Genomic DNA, 27,874 nt, shown 5'->3' on the forward strand with positions numbered 1-27,874 from the left:
ATCATTACTTCAACACAATTTTCCTGTTGCAAGAACCATTATCACTTCTCCTCAAACAAGACAAAGTTATGGTAGCAAATCCCAATTTATTAAAACTAACGCCACACTCTTTTCTAATTACAAATGAAATAACTAAGTTTGATTAAAATGGTGCAGGATAATGAATGCTTTGCTACAGATTTCCATGTTTTTCATACCTGTTTCAGGCTTTACACAACTTTGTCTCCAATTAAACTGTTCTAGCTTGCCTTTTCTTTTTCTTTTTGACATTACCTCCCTTACATGTAGGGCTACAGTAGCATATTTTTTTTAACAGATTATATTTGTTTCCTTGTTCTGCTGTGTTCTACTCAGTAGTCCAGTACTGGTTTCCAGTTATCTTTTAAATGTGACTTCATTCGGTTACTGGGAGGATGGCTGTCTTATTATTCTTCTATCTCAGACTGCTTGCAAGAGAGAGACCTGCTCACAAATTTGTTTACTTCCTTGCTAATTATTCTTAATGAATCCAGTCTTAGCGGATGTTCAGAAGTTCACCAGCAGAAAGGAGGTTCTCTGTGTTTTTTGAAAAGCTTCTGAGAAAGTTCAATACAATTATGCATCTGTGCTACTTACCAGTCTATACACCTCACATACTAACACACATGAACCTAAATGTCAACATGCACTTATACTCAGCTGTAACTTTTCATGAAAATCTTAGCAGCTTCCAGAAGCACCCAGGCTGACAGCTTCCTCTGCTTGATAATTTGCTTATAGCACTGGGCCCAGTGAGAAGGCAGATGGCAGTCAGGGGCAAAAGGTGCACAGCCATAGTCCCTAATGTTATCCTTAGCACACATTAGAATGGATAGAGGCAATAGTGAGGCAGGGGATTGTACCCCTGACACCCTTAGAAAAATCCATTTGTCCTGCTAAATAGGAGGTAGATACAAAGGGCCAACAAACAATACACGAAACAACTGAAAAAATTATGAGTATTATGGACAAAATATCAACCTAGTTTCATCCCCCAAGATATTAATATCAGGCTCTTTGGAATTAAGGAGTGTAAGCTTACCTAGCTGATGGCCTTCCCTGGAGTGGAATCACTCTGCTTTCTAAAGCTTCCAACTGGAGATGATCCATTTAAATGCATCCCTTTATATTTACAGAAATTAGCAAGTGCACTGGAGTTAAATCCTTATTAGACAAACACCTCTCCAGTACAAACCCACAGTAACCTGATTATTTATTTTCCTTGATACTTTCATCTTTTATCCTGAACAAATTAATTCTGATTTATTAAACATATCTATTTTCTTTCAGATATTAGTATATTAAGATTCAGTAGCCTCTTTCTCCTCATTAACTTACATTAATAATAAAATAATAATAAAATAAGTCCTAGGTTTTTTTAGTAAGTGGTAAATTTTCAGAAATCAAGAATGGCTGGTTAACTGCATATGTTTTATAAACTTAAGAGAAAGTGAAAGAAGGAAAATAATTTCTGTTTCTTGACAGTTGATGACAGAGGTCTGATACACAGGATTTAACTCTTCTGAGTACCTTTTTACCAGAAACTGGCTATATTTACACAGTTCAAAAGCAGTATCCAACTCTGCTCCTTTAGCCATAAAATGTATCAAAAAAACCAAGTTTGTAACCCTATTAATAGCTTTTCATTAAACTATAATTCTGATTATTCTCTGTCTTAGGGGTGAAAATAAAGCATGAGGCTAGATACATCAGTGTTTGAGATGATTAGAGGCTTTGAGACTCAAAGACTTTAAAAAGTCCTCCTTTGATAGAGAAGAACATGTTTTGAATGTGATAATGGTCTCTCACATATATTATATTCCACCTGAGTATTGAAGAGTGCATGGAAAGAGACATAGCTCTCTGACTCATAAGCATTACAGCAAACTGCTGCAGCAAAGACATTACTAACACACTGACCAACCAGCCAAGACAAGGGATTGTCCCAGCCATTGTGATGTAAATTCTCTTCAGCAAGCTACATTTTCTCTTCAAGAAAAGTGCAGGGTGACTTTGTGAAGTGAGCATTAACAGAATCTCCACATCCCTTGACATCCACCAAGCCTCACTGCAAAAACCATCATTTTATGCTTTTGACTTAAGAGGTTCACACCTCAGATATCAAAGGTTAAACTGGAATGGCATTGTCAAACTTAGGCCCAGTATTTTATCCCCACAAACATTTAAGAACATAATAGGCCAATTCCAGGAACAGGTTGTCGTGGCCATATATAACAGGTTGTTAGCATGATTTACAGGAGAGGAAGCCTACCCATGGGGTCATGTTCTATTAAAATACTTTATTTAAATCTACTAGAATTTGTGTTACAGCTGCAATAGGACAAGTGCTATTTGAGCCTAGTAGAACCTTGAAGAGCTTAGCAATTTTTTATTGGAAGCATCTAGCAAAGCTAGGGAGAATAGGCTGTGCTGAGCCCCATGATTTCATCTACAGACAGGTTTTTTTTATGCATCTATACCTAAGTTTCTGAAACTAAAAAACCCTAGATTTTTCAAGGAATGAAGACAGTATGTAGCTACGGCTGTTCTGAGAACTTTATTTATCAGAGTAAATATCTCATAGCTAACTCAGCTAGCTAACTTACCATTTTTTGCACAAGACAAACTGGATAGTGTCATTATTACTACACCACCCCGAAGTTGTCAGGCACTTGGTTGTTAGTTAACTGAAGTACACGAGTCAGGCAGACAAAATGTCATGTATTAAAACAACACTTCATAAGTGTTGTTAAGTGTAACATACACAGGTCACTGAATAAGATGGCAAAGGCCAAACAGCTTCTAGTTATCAGACGGATAGCAGCCAAAGTCAGTGCAACAATGAACACAAAACCCTTGTTAGCTAGGGTAGCAGAATTTATATGTAATACAGTAGGAAACATGTAAATAGGCTGAACAACTCATTAGGGTTTCTGAAAGGAGTATGGAGATCTTTTTAACATAGAAATGTTCCTGAGTAAGCTAGACTATGAATTTATTATTATTTCACTGTGTTATTAATCCCTTGTATGATTTCCTTCTTATAGCTGGATGACCCTTTCTTGAATCAGCTGTTTTGTTGGATTAAATGTTGCCTTCAACCATCACCACATATCTTGTGGTGAGGAATGAAGCTTTCTGTAATGTCAAAAACACAGCCTGTAGCAGCATTACTTTGGTAAAATCTGATGGTTCATACCATAGAATCACAGAATGGCCTGTGTTGAAAGGAACCTTAAAGATCATTTAGTTCCAAACCTCTGCCATAGGCAGGGCCAACTTTCACTAGACCAGGTTGCTCAGAGCCCCATCCCATCTGGCCTTAAACAGTTTCAGGTATGGGGCATCAACAACTTCTCTTCTTCCATTGCTTCACCATCCTCACAGTAAAGGATTTCTAACATCTAATCTAAACTATTCTCTTTCAGTTTTAAACCATTTCCCCTTGGCCTGTCACTTCTCACATAGAAAGTCTCCCTACATTGTTGTTGTAGGCCCCCTTTAGGTACTGAAAGGCTGCAGTTAGGTCATCCTGAAGCCTTCTCTTCTCCAGGCTGAAGAATCCCAATTCTCTCAGACTTTCTTCATAGAAAAGATGCATCAGCCCCCTAATCATCTTGGTGGCCTCTGGACTTGCTCCAACACATCAGTGTCCCTCCTGTGCTGGGTACTCTAGAACTGGATGCAGTGCTGCGGATAAGGTCTCACAGCAGCAGAGTACAGGGGCAGAATCACCTCCCTCAGCCAGGATGCAGACCAGGAGGCAGTTGGGTTGCAAGTGCACATTGGAAGATCACATCCAGCCTCTCATCCATTAGCACCCCCAATTTACCTCAACAGTCAAAATTAAGCTGATTTATCTGAATTCCGCTGTTAAAGTGTGGTCATGTGAATTGCAAGGTCAGCAGATCACTGGAAGCAGTGACAATAGTGAAGAGCAGTGGCAGAGAGCTGACATCTACTTCTTCCATTGGCATTACTGAATCTAGGCCTGTCCTGTACACCATCCCATGATGAATGATTTATTTTGGCTTCCAGATCAATTGTCTAAGGCTAAACAAAAGCAAATTATTCTTATGCCTTAACTAGAGTGTGAACACTAAATTAGAAAAGGTCTGCATATTGACGAGGCCAGTATATTCTAGCTGAAATCAAAACTCCCTATCTTAAATCACATACCTTCCTTCTCAAGCATTCATATTTCATGTTCATGCATATGATTTAGTAACGAGCAAGCATAAATAGAAAATAAAAATATCTCCAGAGTCCTACTTATCTATAACAGCACGAACAGAACAAACTGAAGGCTGTATCTTGCCATTATTCTGCAAGTCACATAGCAGCAGAGATGGTCCCAATTTATGCAGGTATCTGATAGCCTCTAGAAAAAAGTTACCTATCCCAGGTTTGCTATTTGCCTCTGGTGCTTTTGATAAAATTGTGTAACTGAGAAAACAGCAGTCACTCATCTGGGAAAACCGTGTTACAGCACACAACAAAACTGCCCTTGCACACTGAATGTATTTAACAAAATACTGAAACAATTCTCTCCTAATAGACCATTTCCCTGCCCATTTTACTCTTTTGTTTTCCCTTATCATCCTACTCACTGATTTTTTATAAAATACGCTTTTGAGATAAGAAGGCTAAGAGTTCCTGGACTTGTCTCAAATGTTCCACCTTCATGTAGGAGAGAATCTCAACATACTCTGCTACTTGATACAAAATAGTGTCTTCTTTTCTTGACTTACAAAACTTACAATTATATTCTAATTTTATTTAGTTTTTATTATATTATGTGAAAACAGATACCACAACTGAGAAGTTGCAAATATATTCTACTGCTCAAGAATTTTAAGAAATTATTATATTGATATAGCCTGTGCTTTGCTTGTGGATTCACAACCTAGTGTATCATTACTTACTGAAGAACAACAGATGGATAAAGACTAACCTTCCCTCTAGGATTCGCTTACTTCAGGAAAACTATTGTTACCAATTAACAGACTGGTCATGAGAAGACTACTGGAGGTCACCTAGTCCAACCTTCTTGCTCAAGCAGGATCCCCTGGGGCATGGTACTCATGATTTTGTCCAGACTGCTTTTGAATATCTCTGGGTAATATCCCTCTCTGGGCAACTTGTTCCTGTGCTCAGTCAGTAAAGAAGTTCTTCCCCATGTTCAGGTAGAACTTCCTGTGTTTCCGTTATCTCAGCTCAGTATCACCAAAAAGAGCCTGGCTCCATCCTCTTGACATCCAACCATCAGATACTTATACCTATTGTTGTGACCCCCTCTCAATCACCTCTTCTCCGGGCTGAATAGGCCCAGCTCTCTCAGCCTTTTCTCCTAACTGGGGTGCTCGAGCTCCCTCACTCTCTTTCTTGCCCTCCACTGGACCTCCAGGAGCTTCATATCTCTTGTCCTGAGGAGCCCAGAATTGGATACAGCACTCCAGGTGAGTCCTCACCAGGGCTGACTAGGGAGACAGGATCACCTCCCTTAACCTGCTGTCAATGCTTTTCCTAATGTACCCCAGGACACCATTGGCCTTTTTGGCCACAAGGACACACTGCTGGCTCATGGACAGCTTGTTGTTCACGAGGACCTCCAGGTCCTTCTCTGCAGAGCTGATTTCCAGTTGGTCAGCCCCAAGTCTGTACTGGTGCCTGAGGTTATTCCTCCCCAGGTGTAGGACCCTCCATTTGCCTTTGTGGAACTTCAGATGGTTCTTCTCTGCCCATCTCCCCAACCTGTTGAGGTCCTTCCAAAGGTCTGCAGAGTCTTCTAGGGTATCAGCCACTCCTAGAGCCTTGTGTCATCAGCAAACTCACTGAGGAGACCTCTGCCCCTTCATCCAAGTCATTGATGAAGAAATTGAATACTGGACAAGTATTGACTTTTGGTGGATCCCACTAGTGACAGGCCTGCAACTGGACCCTGTGCCACTGATTATGACCCTCTGGGATCTGCCACTCAGTCAACTGTCAATACACTTCATTATTCACTTGTCCAGCCGCCACTTCCTGAGCTTGCTTATCAGGATATCATGGGAGATAGTGTTAAAAACCTTGCTCTAAGTCCAGCTAGATAACATCTACTGCTCTTCCCTCCTCCACCCAGGTAGTTGTCCCATCATAGGTTCATTGAGCATGATTTCCTTTTCTGTGAATCCATGCTGACTAATGCTCATTACCTTCTTGTCTATCACTTTTGTAGAGATGGCCTCCAAATGAGATGTTTTATCACGTTTCCAAGGATCAAGACGAGGCTGACTGGCCTGTAGCTCCCTTGGTCCTCCTTCTTGCTCTGTTTGAAGAGTGGGGTGACTTTGAGAGTTGCTTCCATCCAGTATTTTGGCACCTCTCCTGGCAGCCATGACCTTTCAAATACCTGAGAGTGACCTCGCAATCATGTCCGCCAGTTCCCTCAGCACTCATGGGTGTACCTATCAGAGCCCATGGACTTGTGGATGGCAAGCTCTCTTTATGATTTCCCTGGATACATAAAAAAAGTATTTTTGTTCTGTTTTGTTATTTCTAGAGAAATATGAGCATAAAGCCACCTTCTTGGAATATTCTAGCTTAAACCCTTTTTCACTGGCCACCAAAGCAAAGCAGCTGGACTTCTAGGAATTGGCTGAGACACTAAAAAACACTCATTTCTGCCATTTCTGCTGAAGTGGCTAGAACCTGTGATAGTTGGTAGCAGATAGAGAAATAGCATCACTGTTACAGCATGTTTTTCAAGGTGGTAATGGTGAGGTTGCTGTAAAGATTTGCAACTCCCTAATGGTAATGACCTTCTTTTGGTATAGGTGTCTCTGCAAGAGTTCCAGGTACATCAGGTTCTAAACCAACTTAATTATATTGCTATCATTCCTCACATAAGCTTTAGTTCCACAACAATGTATCTATCCAATCAAAGTGGTATCTCTTCTCGTCATGGTACCTTACCTAGTTTGAAAATTTTACATACCGTTTTACTGTTGTTGGTAGCATTCAAAACATTAATTCAAGTTCAGGGCCCTCATCTTTTTTTCTTTTGCTAAGCTATATAAATTAATAGGGGGAAAACCAATTTATCCTTTAGCATGGGATTATTCATCACATTTAAATATACATACGCATGAAGCTTCAGCTACTCAAGTCTCATAGGGAAGCCGTATTAACCCTACTAATTAAGATTTTCATGACAGTTGACCATGTGACCCTTGACAAAAAAACCAAAATATGTTCCCATCCCCTCAGTATAGGTTACAATGAGATTAAATGGTACTTCATCAAAATGCAAAAAGCCTTCAGATTGACACCAGCAACATGCATGTTCCTGTTCTCCCAAAATTAAATTGGATGCTGCAACCTTCCCAAAAATAAACATAAAAATTAACTAAATGTATGCGTTTTTATCCCAGCATCAAGTGAACACTTTTTCTTTTGCCTGAAAGATTAAATTACTTTTTTTTCTTCTCTGTATGCTTTCTACCAAAAAGAATGGCTTGACCTGGTTTAGAATAGTTTGAGTGCTGCTGAGTCCAACAAGCAGTTGAGCTGTCTTGAAAGGAAGCTTCCCCTCTATTATTTAATGTTTGTTTTCTCTTCTGCAGGCAGAAAAGGCAAACAGTCCTCAGATTTACTCTGGGGAATAGAGGAGGAAAAACAAACCACAAACCCAAATGACTGCCTAATGAGAGTTTCAGTAGGGTATTAAGGGGGGGAGGGAAGGAAGATAAAAAATGGATCTTGTACCCCTTTCATTTTCATTAGCATAACTTTCCAAGAATGTTAACTACATTCTTTTATTTCTTAGATGCCGGTTTGCGACTCATAGCTTAAGACAAAGCTAAAACCAAAGCCATAAATTACACGTGGATCAAAAGATTTACATAATGACATAGACTATTTTGTATATACAGAGTTGAATGTTTCAGTTTCTTTGATTTTGTTCCCAAGTAAATATTTCTCACAGACAAGGGTGAACTGAAAATGTAGTGATTTAAATTTTTTATTTTATTGACACTTAGTGCTGTCCAGTTAGCACTAATTCTTACACACTTATCTCTTCGCATTTCGGCAGTTGACTACATAACAAGAATGATTAAGCTGGAAAACTACAGAAGCAGTACTAATTATGACTGTATTGCCAGCACTGTAACTTGGTGATTACTGCTCCTATTTGAACCACGAAAAGTGCTCCAAGCTAAACACGACGTACACAATAGCTGCCACTTAAAGACCACAAGGTGTATTTGGTGCTCCCAGCACTGCTTCAGGTCCTTAATTAACCCACCTGGCCACACCAGAGAAACTTCATGTTAAACTCGGTCACCTAGGCATCTGTAGTAGCTACTGATTTTAATACTGAAGTTCCTATGAACATTTTTACTCTTTAGTACAAAGTGAAATTCACAGTAAGAGAGATACACTAGCTTCAAAAGAGCAAATACCTCCCATATGACAAGATCTTAAAAAAATATAACTACACGTAAGGTAGTCTGTCTGTACTTTTTTTTTCTCCCTAAAACTGGTATTCAACAAAAAAATCCCTTTAGACTGGCGGGCTCTCTACTTCAATGAAGTACTTAATCACCTGTTACACGAACAGCTGGCTTAGGCAAACAACGTGAGAGCTCTGCAGTCCCTGTAAACCAGGTAAACGACGAACACCATAAACCCCCCAAAAACAACAAACAAACAAAAAAACCCAAAACAAAACAAAAAGAAAAACAACCCCCCCTCCAAAAAAAAAAAAAAAAACCAACAAGGAAAACAAAACCAAAACACACACACACAAACCCCCACGACTACCACCAACAAAAACAACACAAAAACCCCACACAGACATACGGCCCTGGCACGCGGAGCTGTAAAGTGTACTGCCAAACCAGCTGTAAAAAGCTCCGCGGACGAAAGCAAGCAAGACGGAACAAACATAATCGCACTATAACGAGAGATCTCCCCTCTCGCTCGGCTTTACGGTCTCCGCCGACACCCCAGCAGCTGCCCCGCCAGGGTCCGCGGGCAGCCCCGGCGCTGCCGCTGGAGCCGCCGCCCGCCTCAGAGGCCGGTTTCGGCTGGAATGCTCTCGGCATTCCTTCTCTTGTCCACGACAGCACCCGCTGAGAGAGACCACGGCGGGCGTCTAAGTTTTTATTCCCGACTATTTTCTTTTTTTTTTTTTTTTTTTTAAGGCAGGGAGATACCTGCCCTGCACATCTACACCCACACAGCCCAATAGCCAGGTACAGGAGACCTCAAGCCGTCAGCGTGGCTCATTGCCCGCTCCTCCAGCGGGGCAGGGGCACGGCGCAGTTCCGGCACCTTCTCCACCTCTTCTCCAAACTACTCCCGCGAGTGCCGCCTACGCCCTGCCGCCGCCTCTGCACGGCAGCCGCTGCTGCCCCTCTCTGCCCCAGCAGATAGGAGCTGAGACACGGCGGAGGCACCGGGGCACAGCTCCAGCCAGCCTGACGCCCCACAAACCCCTCACCCTCTCCCTACACGGCGGAGCCGACTGGAGAACAACCCCCCAGCCCCGGCCGCCCGGATGAGCGACAGTCGCTGCGGCCAATAGAAGAGCCCTTTCCGCTCAGGAGGGCGGGCACTCCCTGGCCGGTGGACCAATGGGAGCGCCGCTTCCTGAGCAGTGGAGTCCGCGAAGGGGGGCCGGAGGAGGGGCAAGAGTTTAGGAAGAGGAGGGAATGGCTGTCATCAGTGAAGTCATGTTCGTAATCTAGTCCCTCGCTCCGATTCCGGGCTCGGGTGACTCACTGAGGGGGGAGAGGAGCGATAATCCAGCACGGTGCTCCGCCCGAGCGGAAGGTAAATACAACTTACAACTCGGTCCGCCCCCCGCCCGCTCCCCGCCGCCGGCACAGTCTTTCATTGTCGGCGGCAGCGCCGACTCTCACCGTGCCCACCTTCCATCTCTCCGTCCCTGCCCTTCCCCGCGCACGGCCCCGCTGGTCCCGGCCGCCGCCGTGCCGCCTGCTTCCCTTCCTCACCTTCCCCAGCGCCCGGCCTTCCCGAATATTTATATCCCCCAGTGGGTGGAGAGAAGAAAGTTTTGATCCGGTATTATTTTGGATTAATCATGCTGCGGATCTCCGGGGCGGGAGCGACGGAACCCCCGCGGTGTCGCCGGTGGCTGACTCGTGAGTCAGCGGCACCCTCGGTCTTGCCGCCCAGCGAGCGTGTCACAGGCTGCGGGTGACGCGGGCACGGCAGAAACAGATCCATGGGGAGAGACAGCCCGCACGGACGGGCCGTGGGGACCCCGCCGCGCCTGCTGGGGGTCGCGGGGTGAAGTTCACGGTATCCGGAGGCGGCAGAGCGCGGCGCGGCTGTTTTTCCGCCGTGGCACACGCTGGCGCAGACCCAGCCGGGGAAGGGGGAAATGGGGAGGCACGGGCAGGGAGGAAGATGGTGCGCGAGGGAGCGGTCTCGCCTGCCAGGAGAGTAGCGACGTTCCCCGGCAGAGACAGGGAGGCCATGATCCGGATCATCTGCCTGCCTGCCTGTCACAAGCACTGCACACACCGGGGAGGGGGGAGCAGCGGGGGCTGGGACTTCGGCTGGCGGACTGCGGCTCCTGTTGCTTTTCGGTCTCGTTTTTAACTGTGCAGTCACTCCTGCTGTAAAGGTGTCGCCGTTCACTTCCCAAAATAGCGTGTATGTCGTCGTACCCCTCCCGTTTTCCCTGCAGAAATCCCGCCCTCTTCCCCCCCTCCCCCCAAGCGGAGTAGCACAAAACATGCGCTACAATTTTGGAATCGCCTGCCAAGCAAAAAAGCGTTTATTTCCGGTGTGCGCGGAAATTTATTTTTTTTAACCGGGCCGGGCGGGAGCGAGGATGCACGCGCGCAGATGCTCAGGTATCCGCGCCTCGGCTGCACTTATGTCGGGAGAGGGGACGGCGGTGGTTGGCACCTGGAAAAGTTCTGTGCTCTGCCGGAGGCGGGCCGCGGGGCGCTGGTGCAGACGCGGCCGGGCGGGGCCGGTGGGCAGCTGCGCCCGTCCCCGGGCCGCTGCGGGGCAGAGCGGGGGTTGGCTTTTCCCGTCCCTCCGCCTGTGCGAGCGGCGGCGGATCAGGAAGTCACCGCCGCCACAGACAGGCGCACAGACATGTTTGGTCGGCGTGACATGGTGGCGGAGGGAAGAAGAGGAGGGCAGGCGGGCCTGGCGCAGCCCTGAGGCATGACCCGGCTGCCCGCGCGCCTGCCGCCTCAGAGGTACGGGGGCCGTGCTCGGGCACCGCCGCCAGCGGCGCAGTCGCTGCTTCGGGAATGGGCGGGGGAAGGCGGCAGCGAGGCTGCATCTCCACGCAGGGGCGTTTTGCAGCCTGTCGGCCGGGGAGAAAACTTTCCAGAAAGGCCGGAGGGAGAAAACAGGGCCCTGCTGGTTGTGCGCGCCCGCGCCGGCGCCTGTGCGGGGGAGGCGGCGGGCTGCCCGGCGCCGAGGCCTGCGCGCCGCCCGCCCCGCAGGGCCGGCCGCACACGGGCACAGCGGTGCGGCTGGGAGCGAGGCAGCGGCCGCCCTCGCCCCGCCGACCCCCGGGACTCCCGGACCGTATGTCCTCTGCCGCTGTACCCTCGGTGCGCGGAGAAATGGAGTTTCTTATGTTGTCTCCTCCTCCCGCCTCCCTTTAAATTTATGATGGTGGAACAACAAAGTGCGCACGGCTGGAAAAGTTACAACTCTTCTAAACTCCATCTGAAGTTGCAGTTAACCAATTTTTCCTTCTCCCCCTCCCCGCCCCAGGCGTGAGTTGTGGTCAAGTAAAGGGAGTGGCTAACTGTCTGCATGACTACACAGATTACCTAGAATTTATTTTTTCTTGGTGTCTGCTACTTATGTTTGATATTCAGAGTTAGAATTCTTTTATGTTAACGCTGCTCTTTTTAGAATGTATTTTAATGAATATTTAAATATGAATGTGGAAGTCAATAACCAGTTGAAAAATTGAAGATACAAGGTTGTTGATGTTTTTTTCGTTTGTTTGGATTTTTTTTACCGTTTAAGTATTCTGCATGCTTTCAGGAAAAAAAATTGATCTGTGGTCAATGACACGCCGTTGTTCCGTTTGCATTCTCTTCCGTTTTGCTTTAGCTTTTTAAAGAGTTACTTGGTTTTAACCACAGCTCTTAAGGCTCAGACGATAAACTCTACCGGAATTTAATTCCTTCGGTAGTATACTAGTTATATGTTCGGGGTGGAGCGATCTCTTCTAAGTTACTATTGTTGTGCAAATACAGGCACACTTTCTCTTTGGGAACGTAATTGCCCTATTACTGTCTTTGACTTTGTTTCTTTTGTCCTTTTGTTATTCTAAGAAAAAAAAAAGAAAGTTGTGTACCAGAAGGATAGAATTACCTTAAGGCGGGTTTTTATGTCCATATATATCAGTAATAAAAAGCAGACTGTACGGATAATGGGTATTTAAAAATTAAAGAGTATCATAAAGCATAAGTGGACTTGCCAAAGGTGACGGTAAAGCTTTGTTATATGCAGTCTTTCTCTCATGAGTTATGTCTCAGCTTTAGGACTGGTGTTTCTGTGGTGTTTCATAGAACGTGTGCCAGAAGACTGTGTTCAAAGCAGTCTTAGATCTTTTCTTTTATTCATTTCTGAAGTGGTCTGTGAGCGTTTCTTGTCAGATTTTAAAAATGCTTTCGCCAACATCTAAGGCTTGAAAATTGACAAGAGAAAACGTCCTCCAGCTAGCATACTTACATTAAATGTATTCTTGACAAAGGCCTGTTTGAAATTACTATTTGCAGGTATATTTTCTTAGGTTTTGGTGGACTTTTGAAGTTAAGGTCAGAATGTGCACCATAGCAACTTAAAAAAAAATGTCTACACTTTTACATCTGTTTCTCATGGTCCTGATTAGTAATATTGCTGTGAATTAGTGATCCTTTTCAGAAGCAGACTTTTCGTATGACTGAGAACATTTTTGCAAATTACTCGTCAAAATGCCTGTTACATTTCTGTGTGTTTTGAGCTGCAGTTGAAGTTCTCTCTGTGTAAAGAGGGTTTCCTGGAGCTCCATCACTTTTGAACTGTCTCTGAGTAGTTTTTATTTTTTTTATCCTCTAGTGGAGTAGGAAACAATATCATGGCATAAAGATCACCCGCCATAAAATTGGCAGCAGAGAAAAGCTCACGCCTTATTTCCAAGTTAAAATAAGGATGGGTGAATAAGGGAAAGAAGTAAGGCTTTCTTAACACAGGTTTGCTAGTTTGTAAATATAGCAGAATAAGAAGACTAATACCGAAAATTGTTTTGTTTCTGACACATATAAAGTCATTACTTCTCAGCTGTAAACATCTTCCTGTTTGACTCCACTTGGCAGAGAATATTTCCCGTGTATCACTTCAGGGTTTGAGCATCCAGATGCATCATTTAGAGGTGGGGCCTTTGAGAAAATGTTAAAAATAAGTTTGTTATTACAGAATTTACACATTGTTCATATTTTTATTGATATTTTACTGTAAATAACTTGTATTTGGAACAATCTTCTCCCTTCTTCATCCTCTTCTTCCCTGTTTAAGCAAAGACAAGGTCTCCCAGGAATTTGGTGCATTCCTTTACTTCTGCCTGCCTCTCATATGCTTTTTTTTTTTTTTTTTTGTTAGAATCAAATGAGAAGGCAACATTCAATAACCGTGATTAATACCTGTAGTAAAGCTCACGGTATGAAAACTTAATCTGCGACCACTTAGTGGTGTCATATATCAGTTTTCTGTGCCTGAAAGTGGAATTGACATATGTAGCAAACATGGGCTTGATCCTGGACATTGTCTGATGGCAGTTAGAGTTCTCAGTGCAGCTATCTGCTCTGTTTTCCTCAAGGCTACTGTCTTCTGTAGAGGGGTGCATGCAGCAGTTTTCGGTAGATAGCTAGACAAGCAGCTAAAGCACTGTGCAGAGTTTTATTTCTCTGGCCTAAGTGTCTGGATCAGTAATCAAGGTGCAGAGTTTCTGGTTCTGTGGTTTGTAGTTTAAACTACAAATTCCATTACAGAAGGTTTTCAAGTTACAGTGAAGTTACTCAGATGAGTTTGCAAAGGCAGGATCTCAGCTGTTAGTGTGTTTGGCTTCTCTTATGTGAACTGAATAACTGGTATAAGTTAGTTGAAGATTTCACCCTTCTCCTTATAGGTTTTTTGTTGTTTGATGTAAACCTGTTTATTGAACAGATGACAATAGTTAAAACATGATAAAAGTTAATGAAGAGTGTCCTGTGAGGTTGTACAATACAAAACACAAAGCAATACAAATTTGCTTCTAAGTATGATAAGTTATTTAATGATGATGAACTGCTGTCATTAATAATCAGTTCTTTTACTTCAAATGTATTAATCTGGTTAGCAGATTGAGCAAGTAATACAAATCACTGACAGTATCATTTGATGTTTTCTGTGGTAGTGTAATAAAGGTAACTCCTTTAGCCTGAAACGTATCACAAGCACACATATCTTTTCAAAACCACCTGTGAATCATGACCAGTTGGAGGTGTGTGGGAAGAAGTAGACTGTAATTATTTTTCCATGAAGACAAAGTTACAATCAGCTTTGCAGTATCCGTGTAGCTGTTTTGTGGGTCCATATTTAGTTTTCATCAGATCTAGGTGGTATAGTTTCCTTAGTTCCCACTATGTATCCAAGGCAGGGGATCTGGCTAAAACATCCTGGCTGAAATTCAGCTGACAGGAAAGGCAGAAGTTATATTGGATGGTGAAGGGAACTAGCTAGAAGAATTATAAATACTTACTGCTCCATCTGTTCTTAGACTCGGTGTGTGCCCTGTCAAAGCAGTCTGTAATCCCTGGATCTGTTTGGGTGTACAGCTGGTCTTGAATTCCAAAGTAATGCAAATGGTTTGTTACCTGCTGTGCTTTAGTTTGGGACCTGCTAATACTGCATACTTTCCTCATGCAAAAAAAATTCCACGCCTTTGTTACCTTGGGGTTTATAGCAGGTTTATATCAAAATATACATGTAATAGAAGCAGTGAACTGACAGAGACCCTGTTGTACACTGAATTAGCTACATCTACAAAACTTTCTAGGTGCATATGAAATGACAGTGCAGAAACATTTATGCTTAGGGACTATTATTTCAAATTCTTTGCAGTGTAGGTACTGATTGTCCTAAACCATTTGATCTAGAAATAGTTGAGCAGAGATCCTAAGTCTCCATCTTCAGCTCTTGGCACTTCTTTGTATTTGGATCTGGCTAAAGTTACCTTGACAGTTGATAGATGCTTTTTTCCCTTTGTTGTCTCAACTCTGCTTGTGTCCAGAAGAGGTGGAGAAACTTTCTCAGACCATGGGAGGAGCTGTGTGATTCACCACAGCTAATTCAGTTTGCCAGTATTTTCATTTGGGACTGTTCACAAAAGAGATTTGGTCATGTTGGTTTAAATGAAACTAAGAAGTGATAAAGTCTTGCAGTTCAGGAAAAAATACATCCTTTTTGAAGTCATATGAGTAACAGTACTCTCATAAGGGCTTTGAGGAAATTATAAGATTGAACACTTGCAAAACAATTAAGCAACATGTAATGCATTTGAGAATCAGGACCAGCAGCCTTGTCATTTGGAACAATAAGATGGATTGGTTCGGGGTTTTTTTATTTTACTGTAGCCTTTGCAGTCTGTTGGAAACATTTTTTTTTTTTTTGCCCCTTCTTTCCCCTCGCTTTGTAGTTCTAACAGGCACTTCTCATTAAAAAGCAGTCCAAACAAAAAGGTCAACACTAGCTTTGGCAGGGAGTTGGCTTCGTACTGCTTTTTTCATTGCAGGCACCAGAATTTAGCCAAACTAATACCGATGCTATCTGCATGGAGCCTGGCCACTGTTGCACCTGTTGTCTTTTTGAAGATTTTTGCTTTGACTTAAATGAGACTTTGGTAAGGGCCTAAATGAATTAGATACCTAGCTGTTACTGAATCCTAATGAGAGCAGGGTGTCTAATTTCCATGGTTTTTTTTTTTTTACACAATCTCAGACTTAATAAATACAAACTAAGCTATTTTTGAAATATGTTAATACAGGTACATTCTGTGAACAGATCTTTAGTTGAGAGGGCCATGAGTGATGTGTTCTGGCTTAGAGCAGTGACTTTTTTTAATTTTGTGGACTACTATTGCCAGAGAAAAATGGCTTTGTCTGGATTTATTACTTGTAATTAAGTAGTATTTTCCAGTGTTTGATGTTCCTCTGATATAGATCTTACAAATTACTTTTTTTTTTCTCATTTATATGTTCTTTGACATGCAAAATCTCTGAATATGCATGTTTTTAAAACAATTCACACTTATGTGAGATAAGGAGAATTTTTCTTCTCTTAAAGAAAGGTGGTGAAGGAACTTGGTCTGGTGTAAGTGGTGCAACATTCACCTCTGGTAATTATTGGTTTTTACAGTTTGGGCACTTGCTATCCTATTAAAAAATTTAAAAATTTTCAAATTTGCATACAGAACATGCTTAATGTATATGTAAATGGTGGTGTGACTAGTGGAGCTGCAACTGGAGGCAGTTTTTATGGAAACTGGCAAGTTGAACTTGAAGTAGAGGTGAATAGAGGTGTAGATTTTGATACCCTTTTTAATGTATAGGTGTAGGTGGATGTCATTTGTGAACTAAGATATTTTCGGATACTGTATATACTGATGGTTTTGTAACTGATTGTGTTGTGGTTCTGTATGCATTTTTCTGGATGGTTGTGGTGATGTTAGGTATCTGCCTTGTTAAATGGATTGAATTGGCTTATAACATGTAGAGCAACTCAGTTGTGAGAGGGTCAGTCTTAGATTTTGCAGTGTATTGTGATGATTGACTCATGTAAGAACTATTTGTTGTGTGGAAATGTGTGTTGTCCTTCATACAGCTAAATAGTAAGCTGCTTAGAGGAAGCTATGTCATGGTATTTGCAGTTGTGAACATTTGATAACTTGATTCCTTTTGTGGTAGTGTTACGGGGTTGTAGGGAACTAATTAGTGACCATAGCGTTTTGAACCAAGAACCTTCACAGGCACCTCTGTGACTTACCTTGAAAGAAAACAGGATCCTAAGGTATCGAGTCATAGAATCACACGATCATAGAATATCCTGAGTTGGAAGTCACCACAAGGATTATCCTGCACAGAGCAGCTCCAAGAATTATACTGTGTGGCTGAGAGTGTTGTCCAAATGCTCCTTGAAGTCTGTCAGGTTTGGTGCTGTGACCATTTCCCTGGGGAGCCTGTTCAGTGCCCAGCCACCCTCTGGGTGAAGAGCGCTTTTCCTTATATCCATCCTTCCCTGACGCAAGTTCATGCTATTCACTTGTGTCTTGTCACCGTTCTTCAGACAAAAGAGAATGACGCCTTCCCCTTCACTTTCCTCATGAGGAAGCTGTGGATTGTAGTAAGGTTTCCCCTCAGTCTCCTCCAGGCTAAACAAGCCAAGTGATCTCACTTGCTCCTCAGACGGCTTCTTCTCAAGGACCTTCACAATCTTTATTCCCCTCCTCTATAATAGCTTTTTGTCTTTCTTATACTGTGTCACCCAGCACTGCACACGAGAGTCGAGGCTGCCCCAATGCAGAGCAGATCGGGGCAATCTCCTCCCTCAACTGGCTGGTGATGCTTTACCTGATGCCCCCACCCTGGACACGGTTGGCCCTCCTGGCTGCCAGGGCACTACTGACTCGTATTCAACTTGGCATCGACCAGGACCCCCAGCTCCCTTTCTGTGGCACTGCTTTCTGGCATCTCATTCCCTAGTCAATACAAACATCCAGGTTTGCCCCATTCCAACTGCTGAATCCTGCATCTTTTTTTTGTTAAACTTCACATGGTAGGTAATTGCCCAGTTCTCTAACTTGTGGAGATCTCTACAGGGTTTCTCTGCCTTTTTTTGAGAGGGTCAAAATCTCTTTCTAATGTTGTATCATCTGCAAACTTACTTAGTCCGGCAGCCAGGTCCTTAATGAAGATGAGCAGTGTGTACTTGGAGCCCAGAAAGACATCCTGTGCTGCATCAAAAGAAATGTGGCCAGCAGTTCGAGGGAGGTGATTCCTCCCCTCTACTCGTCCCTTGTGGGACTCTACTTGGAGTGCTGGGCAGGTCTGGGGTCCTCAGTACAAGAAAGACATGAATATGTTGGAGCATGTCCAGAAGAGGGCCATGAGGAGGGATGGGTAGAGCACCTCTCCTGTGAAGACAGTCTGAGGAAGGAGTGGTTGTTCAGCCTGGAGAAGAGGAAGTTTTCGGGACACCTCATTGCAGCCTTCTAGTACCTTAAGGCAGCTTACAAAAAAGAGACAGATAGTGACAGGACAAGCTATAATGGTTTTGAACTGAAAGAGGGAATGTTTAGATTAGATCTTAGGAAGAAATTCTTTATAGTATGAGTGGTGAAGCACTGGCATAGGTTGCCCAGAGGAGTTGTGGATCTCCATCCCCAAAAGTGTTCTAGGCTAGGTTGAGCAGGGCTCTGAACATCCTGATGTAGTAGTGAAAGGTGTGCCTGCCATGGCAGGGGGGTTGGAACCAGGTGGTCTTGAAGGCCCCTTCCAACCTAAACCATTCTGTGATTCTGTGTTGAAGAGTGCTGGGCCTAAGATGGAGGAGCCCTGTGGAACTTCACTAGTGACAGGTGACCAGCCCAATGTTATTACCCCATTTACTGCAACTCTTTGTGCCCGACCTGTGAGCGAGTTCTCATGCACCACATGATCTGTTTATCCAGCTGTACATTGGACATTTTGTCCAGAAGAATCCTGTAAGACACAGTATCTAAAGCTTTACTCAAATACAGAAAGATGACATCACCTGGTTTCCCTTGTTCAGCTAGGTGGGTGGTCATAAAAGGAAATTGAGTTTGACAAGCAGGACTTTCCCACCATGAAGCTGTGCTGGCTCTGACCAGTGACTGCATTATCATTCAGGTGTTTTTCAGTACCTCTCAAAATAATCTTTTCTGTAATTTTTACTGGTCACTGAAGTGAGACTGACAGACCTGCAGTTTCCAGGATCATCCTTCTTGCCTTTCTGGAAAATTAGGATGTTAACCAACTTCTAGTCAACTGGGACCTCTGTAGATTCCCAAGACTGTTCAAAAATCACTGAGAGGCACTTTGTGATGTCATCAGCTAGCTCTGATTAATCTCAGATGGATTCCATTGGGCCCCATAGGGTTATAGGGATCCAGCTGGTGTAGCAAATCTCTCATTAACTTCAGAGTCTGCTGGGAGTTAATCATTCTCACAGCCTTGGTCCTTCAGATCAGGGTACTGTGGCCCCCTCTCAGTTCATCATCAGTGTTGAAGGCAAAGAAAGCATTGAACATTTCTGCCTTGTCTCTGTCCCTGTTTGTGACGTGACTATCTTCATTTGATGCCCCAAGCATCAAATCAAGGAGGGCATCTTTCCTAGTCAACTCCCTTAGTACCTGAACCATGAAATAGCATCCAGCTGTTTTAGGAATTTTCTGGACTTGATTGTGCCAGGTGTGTGTGTGTGGTGTCCTCAGTTAACATCTGGTGAGTTGAAGTAACCCATAAGGACAAACTTGGAGGTGTCCCTTAGTTCCTTAAAGAATTGGTGTAATTGTCTTGGCTAGGTGTTCTACAGTAGAGTCCCACAATGACATCCGCCTTATTTGTTTGTCCCGTAATCCTAACTCAGAGGCTCTCAAGTGTGCCACTGCCAGCTGTAAGCTCCATACATTCCAGCCCCTCCATTACAACCAGCACCATCCTCTGCTTCTCCCGCCCTGACCATATCTCCCGAGGAGCATGTAACCATCCATCATATCACACCAGTCACAGGACTCATCCCATCAGGTCTTACTTTTGCCAATGATGTCGTATATCTGGGACTGGGCCTATGCTTCCTCTTGCTTATTCCTCATGCTGTGTGTGTTGGTATAGAAACATTTCAAGTATGGTTCATTGTAGCCAAGACCTCCTGGAGTAGCTGATCTTAATAGCACTCAGTTCCTCAACTTTTGGCTTGCCATCCCATTGCTTATCACTGACAAACCTGGTTTTGTCCTTTCCCTTCTACCAAACTGAATTAAAGCTCAGTCAATGAGCTGTGCTAGCTCTCATGCTAAAACACTTTTTCACTGTCTGAGAAAGTTGCATCCCTTCAGGTATCAGAAGAGTAGGTGTTATATAGACCATGCCATGATCAAAAAAACCACAGATTCTGCTGATGACACCAGCTTTGGAGATACATGCCTCTCGAAGGCAGCAGACTTCCCTGTGGTTTCGATCTGGTCTATGTAGCAAGCCCTCCATTCCCCTTATAAGGAAGTCATCTGTGACAACTACCCTTCTTTTTTTTTTTTCTAACAGGGGCAGTTGTTGACGAGGGGGTAGGCTGTCTTGCCCCAGGTGGCTCCTCCATTGCAGAAGAGCCTTTGTCTGCCTCATCAGTTGACTGTCATTCCAGTTACGGGGCCTCATGCCTGTTGTAAAAGGTATCAGTCCTATTTGTCATCTTCAAGTTATCAGGAGGAAGAGCCTTCCTTTTATTGTGAGCAGTGACCTCTGACTTACTGCATCACAGGAGTTGGAGTCCACCTGCATCTTCACCTCAGTGGAGGTTTGAGACTCCTGAGTCTATAGCATCTCTGAGAATTAAGTGTCAGTCTCTTGCTAATTCTCACGAATGCTGCACAGCCCATTCATTTTGTCATGTGGCTCCTTAACCTGGCGACATGGCACATTGACAACAGCACATCTTCCGTGAAAGGAATGATTGTCAGCCCCAGCTTTATGGAGAGGCATTCCGCACTCCTGGCAACCCGGGTCCTGGAGAGCTGTGTCTACCATGAGAAGATCTGGCTGGCTGGAGACTTCTGACACTGCTGGTGCAGTGACTAGTGAAGTTGTAAGGAAATGAGCTCTATGGCATGTCAAAACCAAACTTGTGAGAATGGTTACTGTTAATAAGACTGTGCTCTTCTTCACCAACTGCAGGGTCTGTTCAGAGCCCTGCCGGTGTGCCCTGGTCACTCTCACTTACTCTGGGCCCCTTACGAGAGACTGGGAGCAGCTGCCGTCCTTGCTGGCTCTGCTCACACCAAGTCAGCCATTCTAGGGCTAGCTGCCAGCTCCACATGGGTGTTGATGCTCTCCTGCGCTTGCCCTGGCTCCAACCATGCTTGTTGTAATCCATGGCTCCGCACTGGAGCTGTTGGCCTCAGCGAGGGATGGCTGGGAGCGGTTAGGCCACATTTAAATCTGCTGCTGTCACTGCTGGTGCTGTGTGGGTCTTGGCATTGTGGGGCAAACAAAAAAAAATGGTCAGAAAACAGTCTTAATAACGCTCTTAATGCTTGTTTTGCTGCATAGCCATGAGTTTTATAAGTACAGATTTCAGGCCAGTCGTAGATTTTCAGGGAGAGATTTTTGAACGCATAGGGCACAAAGGTGCCCAGCTCTCTCACCAGCACACTTAAGTAGTGCTGTGCTTGACCCCACATGACACATCTGACGATAGCAAGTCAGTTCAACTGCCGTTGTTTCTGGTAGATGTTTCTCGTAGCATACCAACTGTTGTGTTCTGTGAGTAACATACAGACATCTAGAAACAGATGAAATTATCAGGTTCTTTATCCTTCTGTTGGGCTTTTAGAAGAATGGGCAAGTCAATGGGCAACATTAAGTATCCTTTAAGCATTTTATGCGGACGACAGCTTGCATGTGTATATGTGTGTCTGGGTGTGTAACAATTGCCTGTAGATTTTATTTAATTTTTTTCAATGCCCCTAATGTCACATAGAAATTGTGGATTTGTTTTGTTTTGTTATTAGACCTATTCTGCTAATTGAAAAGGAGACAGAAAATAGATGTCCACGCCTACAGACCCTGGCACCATGCCTCATCCTGGTCCTTCTCCTGGACCAGGACCTTCACCTGGACCGATTCTAGGACCTAGCCCAGGACCAGGGCCATCTCCTGGCTCCGTTCACAGCATGATGGGGCCAAGTCCTGGTCCGCCCAGTGTCCCGCATCCAATGCCAACAATGGGGCCTACCGATTATCCACAGGAAGGCATGCACCATATGCATAAGGTAATAGCTTACAAGTGAACCTTATTTCCTTAAACTTCTCTCCACTGATGAAAAAGCTACTTATTACATTTAGAACCTGCATAACTTCTATTACACATCGTGTGTCACCTGCAAAACTTCAGCTACACTCCTATCTCTATTACTAAATATTCATGTATCAGATTAAACACAGTTTCCTTTTCTTAGTAGACTACTTTGAACTATAGAGTTAGTAGTTTGCAAATCTTCATTTGTAAACTGTACTTCTTAGTAGATAGACATTACTAGGGAGAAAAAAATTAATTACAGTGTACGCTTTTTTTTCTTGCTTGTCTATTTGGACATACTGTGTGTTTTCAGGATGGTTTTTAGTTTCGCGTGAAATTGTTATTCTTTAAAAAAAAACACCAAAAAAACACCCTAGTATTTTCATCTCTTAAAGGGTTTATTTGTTGTTCTCTACAATTTATTTACTCTTCCATACTGAAAATGTGGCTTAAAAAAATGGGTTTCAAGTTATTTTATAAGAACTCCATCTTACAAAGGATAATGAAATTATGTCATGTAAAACATGAGTAATTGAACTTTGGTGGTGGTTGTTAAACACGTAAAATTGCATGTGTGCTTCGAGTGTCATTAATATTTTTTACTTTGAGGAAATACTTTCTTGTGTGGAAATTCTTTTATGGGAACAGTCTCTTTCCTGTTATGATTTTTGTTTGGTTGTATACCAGAGATTTAGAGCTTAGGAGGATTTCATTTGCAGTGTTGTTCTACTCAGAAATATGTATTAGCAGCTTACAGAGTCAAGATGTTGAAGACATTTTGATAACTATTGTTGATTCCACTTGGAATTGTTATGTGCATATAAAGAAATTTATAATAAAAATAGTTTTAAAGTAATACAAACACATTTTAGTTTTCCTCATGAACTGGCATCTTCTTCATGTTGACGTTTTCACATATGAACCAGTTTCATTTATTAAAACAACATCCAGTCAGTGGGGACATGACACTACTATCTTTTACATGAAGAACTATATATTTTTAATATCACAAAGACAGCTGAAGGGAAGGAGGCCATCATCAAGCTGCCCATTTGTACTGAGCTGTGTAATCTCTTGAGAGTGCATGCAGTAGCTATAATGTTTTCATTTGAATCGTGAAGCATGTGATTTAGCTGTTAACCAAATGAGACATTTGCAATTGGCATTTCTTTGGTTTTGGGGTCAGTTACAGCCCAGCTTTCCAGAACTCTGTCTCCAGACTTCATAGCCAGGGTTATTACACTCTTCAGTTCTCTCATTTCTTTCTGGTTTTAAGAGATTCTGTACCTCTAGAAGAAGAGAGTGACACCAGTAATTTTCCTCAGGATGGTTGAATGCCCCACACATCGTGTTTTTAACTGATATATCCTATTATGTCAACCATTTAATCCTGTGTTATAATTAGAAACAAACCAGCAAATGTCATCCCACAAAGTTCTTTCAGAGACTTCAGAAAGCATCTCACAAGGTTCTGTGAGCCAGAGTAGAAATTATCCCACTGAGGTGGCATTGAATAGTTTTGGAAAATGTTCCAGAAAGAGTCTAGATAGCTAATTCAAAGATGGTCAGTCAGTAAAGTTGCAGTAAATTGCTCTACCTTGATTTTGATAATGGAACAAAGACTGCAACTTCGTAAGTCTTGCTTCACAGCCTTACTGTCCTCTAGATTGCCACTTCATGACTGAGAAAGTGGGTCTGTTGAGGTGATAGAGGTGAAAAAAAGAAAAAAAAGAAATAAAATTTTGGTGAATTTTTCGGTCTAGATGAATTTTCAAGTCTGTTTTCCTGTGCAACCCCAGAAATAGTGTATTGTGATAACTGATGGAAGCATCTGTTTATGAAGTGCTGTGGAAGGGGGCTTCTAGACTAATTTGCAAATATTATTTCAGTGTTTTTCAGTGTAATTAAAAAACTGGTCAGCCACCAGATAAATGTTTTCTTTCTACTTGGTGCTGTGTAAACCATTTTGACTTTCAAATCATGATGTAACATAGCACTTTTTTTTTTCCGAGTGAAATGCAGTAAAAAATGGGAGATTGCACAAAAAGTGTCCCAATTACTCAATTGTTTGTGGGGTACGCTTCCAGTATATGCAGTGGAATGTGATTCTTTTAAAATTCAAAAACTAAGTAGTGAAACAGCTTTGTTCTGTGTTAGATGTTTGACTAGCTTAAAACCAATAACATAATACATAAAAGTTTAAAAAATCCAAAATATCAATCAATAGCTAAAACACTGAAACAAATTGATAGTAATAAATCATAATTCCCAAAGTATGTTTACTTAACAACTGTTAATATGAAAATTCAGTACTGTGTATTCACTTAGTAACTAGAAAACCCTTCCACAGGAAAATTTACTATGGATTTACTTCATCAGTTTGGATAGAAACAATAAATTAGCTATTGTTCTTGCTAGTTTCTTAAGTAGTCTTCCAACTATCAATCAGGTTTTCAGGAAAATACTTACAGTTCCGAGTTTTACTGAAGTGTATCTTGGATGCATGACAGCTACATTTAAGGAGAAGTACTTAAGAAGTCTCTGGGGGGTACCACTAAATAGACAAACCATAACAGTCTAAGAGAGTCTTGTGAGGAAAAAATACTTGGAAGCTGGAAGATATTAAAAGAAAGCATTGTTACATTAGTTGCCCTAATCTTACTTTTCCTCAGCATCCACATAAAAGTTCCTCTGGGGGCAAAACATCAGGCTATATGACTTAAGTCTGAACTAATCAAGCCTTTGACACAGTCCCCCGTTCTCTCTAAATTGTAGAGAGATTAATTCAATGAGTGTATTGTTAGATGAATGAGAAAGTCATTGTACAGTTGCATCCACAGGGTGCTGGTCAACATCTCGTTAGGGACAAGTGACCCAGTGTTACTTAATGTCTTCATTAATGACATAGACAAAGGTGTTGAGTGCACCCTCAGCAAATTTGCAGATGACACCAAAATGAGGGGTGTAGTTGACACACCTGAAGGATGGGATGCCGTTCAGAGGGACCTGGACAATTTCAAAAAGTGAGTCTATGGGAATCTCAAGAGGTTTGGTAAGATTAAGTGCATGCTGCACAAGGGTCAGGGCAACCCCTGGTATCAATACAGGCTAGGTGGTGACAGAGCAAAATCAGCTTTGGTGAAGACTTGGGAGTGGTGGTAGATGAGAGGCTGGACATGACCCAGCAATGTGTGCTCACAGCCCGGAAAGCCAGTTGTATCCTGGACTGCATCAAAAGCAGCATGGCCAGCTACTTTTGATCCAGGAGAGGATTCTGCCCCTTTGCTTTGGTGAGAGCCTGCCTAGAGTGCTGCTTCCAACTCTGGAGTCCCCAGCCCAGGAAGGACACAGACCTGTTGGAGCGAGTGTAGAGGAGACCATCCAGATGATCAGAGCGTTTGAGTACCTCTCCTGTGAGGAAAGACTTTGAGAATTAGTTTTGTTTAGCTTAGGAAAGAGAAGGCTTTGAAGTGACTTAATTACAACCCTCCAGTAGTTGAAGGGAGCCTTCAAGAAAGGTGGAGGGGGACTTTTTACAAGAGCAAGTAGTGACAGGGCAAGGAGGAATCATATCAAACTGAGAGTAAGTTTACATTAGATAATAGGAAGAAATTCTTCACTGTAGGACTGCTGAGGCACTGGAACAGGTTGCCCAGGGGTGCCTCGTCCCTGGAAGTGTATGAGACCAGGTTGAATGGAGCTCTGAGCAACTTGGTCTAGAGAAAGGTGTCCATGTCCACAAGAAGGAGGATTGGAACTAGATGATCTTGAAGGATGCTTGCAATCTGAGCCATTCTATGATTCTGTGATACAGCCCTCTGTATGCTTTTAGACAGTGGCTCCATGATTTTAACTGCTTAACTCATAGTTATGACAAAAGTATGGCTTTTTAAATTGCAAGGTTCTCACTTGCAGGGATTAATATAGTACTGTGAACTCTTGGTTTACTTTCTCTTTCAGTTAATTGTATCCTGGTGCATAATCACTTCTTTTATGAATTTGTAAAGGGGTGTAAATGATTACTGACTGCAGAAGAATTACTATGATGTCGTGGACAATATTACTGGTTTTGGTGAATGAGAGAAAAAACGAGAAAGATCTTCACAGAAAGGTAGTTTTTACTAAATATGATAGATTATTCCATTAAAACAGAAGGCAAATGGTTTCTCATTTCAAATATTGTTGTCTGACAGATGTATGCACAGTAGGCATTCTGAGAATCATAAAAGTTCTGTTGTGGTTCTGGAAGTAACCAGACAGTAATCTTATTTATCAGCAGGCATGTTCCCTGCATTATTTTGTTTGTGTCTACATTAGTAAAAAAAATAAAGAAAATATCAATGTCAGCTTTGAAAAATCGAGAGAACTCATATAAAATGATGATTCAGTGATTTGTAAGAGGTTAATGGAATTGTTGGCCAATTCCCTACTGCAACCCTAGTCAGACTGGTTGTCGATCAGTGATGCATTCAGTTATGCTGTGTAGTTATGTGGCAGTTACATAACAATGCATTGCTGTTTGATCTGTGTAATTTTGTTTGTTTAAAGGTAATCTAGAAGAAATCTAGTTCAGTACTCAGTTTTTGATTTTAAAGCTGTTGGTTTTGGGTGTATGGTTGGTTTTTAAGAAGGTGGATGGAAACAAAAAAAGACACCATAATCTGACCTGGAAAGAGGTCAAACTGTGATGCATACTGTCTGTGAGAAGACCTTTGTTACTAAATTCAGAGTAAAAACACTGTAGGCAAAATGCTTCTTACGCATTAAACATTGTGTAAGTCTGCCAAGGATGTAGGTGCGTGCTTGCATTCAGTTGAAGTTCATCCCTCACGCTGTTTTCTAGAAGCATTGTTTATATATCTGGCCTGTTCAGTGCTTGTCCTTATGGGGACCAATCAAAACAGTAATGTCTGCTCAAAGTTGAATATGTCTCAACTTCCTGTTCCCCTTTTGTCATATTAAAAGAATAAAATAAAACAAGTGTCCCAGTGGGCTGGTAGTGCTTTATTGGTAGTATAAGTTACTTTCTTGTCCCAACCATGACATTGTGGAAGATAGCTTTAATAATTTATAGAGGACTGAAGAATTTGCAGAAATTATGTTGTGTATCAAGTTCCTTCTGTAATTTTTAACCTGTTACATAGATTTGAAGTTATCATCTGACTCTGTAACTATACAGTGATTAAAAAAGTTATGGAAAATAACTGTTTTTCAGTTCTTGTAGTCTACTGCTGTTCCCTGCTAAATTGTCTCCCCTATTTTAGATGTTTTGTCCATAGTCAGTAGAAGTGCTTTTAGATGAAATGTATTTTTGGAAATACCAGTCTCTGCATACACTAGCAGTAGTATGATGATTAAAACTAATTTTTTCTTCAAAGACGTTTATGCTATCTTCATATTTTGTATTCTTTGTATTATTTCAGTAAAAAACTGATCAATGAGTTCTAATGAATTTGGTCTTCATTTTTTTCACAGCATATTTTTTGCAAACACACAGAAGCAAACCCCTTTCTTGCTTTATTTAGACTCCTTTCTATTAGATTTGAAGCGTTTCAGATTTCTACACTTTTTTTTTTTTTTTTTTTTTTTTTTTTTTTTTTTTTTTTTTTTTTTTTTTTTTTTTTTTTTTTTTTTTTTTTTTTTTTTTTTTTTTTTTTTTTTTTTTTTTTTTTTTTTTTTTTTTTTTTTTTTTTTTTTTTTTTTTTTTTTTTTTTTTTTTTTTTTTTTTTTTTTTTTTTTTTTTTTTTTTTTT

General features: G+C 42.2%; 1 protein-coding gene across 3 annotated transcripts in view; it reads left to right on the top strand.

Moving 5' to 3' along the window:
- The first annotated feature begins 9,675 nt into the window (after window positions 1–9,675).
- Window positions 9,676–27,874, top strand: part of SMARCA2 (SWI/SNF related, matrix associated, actin dependent regulator of chromatin, subfamily a, member 2) — a 116,873-nt gene continuing 98,674 nt past the window's right edge. The window contains exons 1-2 of one of the 3 annotated variants that reach the window (XM_027883520.1): window positions 9,676–9,840; window positions 21,836–22,096. In XM_027883520.1, coding sequence (XP_027739321.1) covers window positions 21,872–22,096 — 225 coding nt within the window. In that variant the 5' untranslated portion in view covers window positions 9,676–9,840; window positions 21,836–21,871. Of the gene's footprint in view, window positions 9,841–11,119; window positions 11,250–21,835; window positions 22,097–27,874 lie in introns of those variants that run through there. The other 2 variants (XM_027883521.1, XM_027883522.1) reach the window with 2 other exon arrangements.

This window comes from Empidonax traillii, unplaced genomic scaffold (genome assembly GCF_003031625.1).
Source record: "Empidonax traillii isolate 1590-97213 ecotype Southwest subspecies unplaced genomic scaffold, ASM303162v1 scaffold127:size982661, whole genome shotgun sequence".
In the NCBI taxonomy this organism is placed as follows: Eukaryota; Metazoa; Chordata; class Aves; order Passeriformes; family Tyrannidae; genus Empidonax; species Empidonax traillii.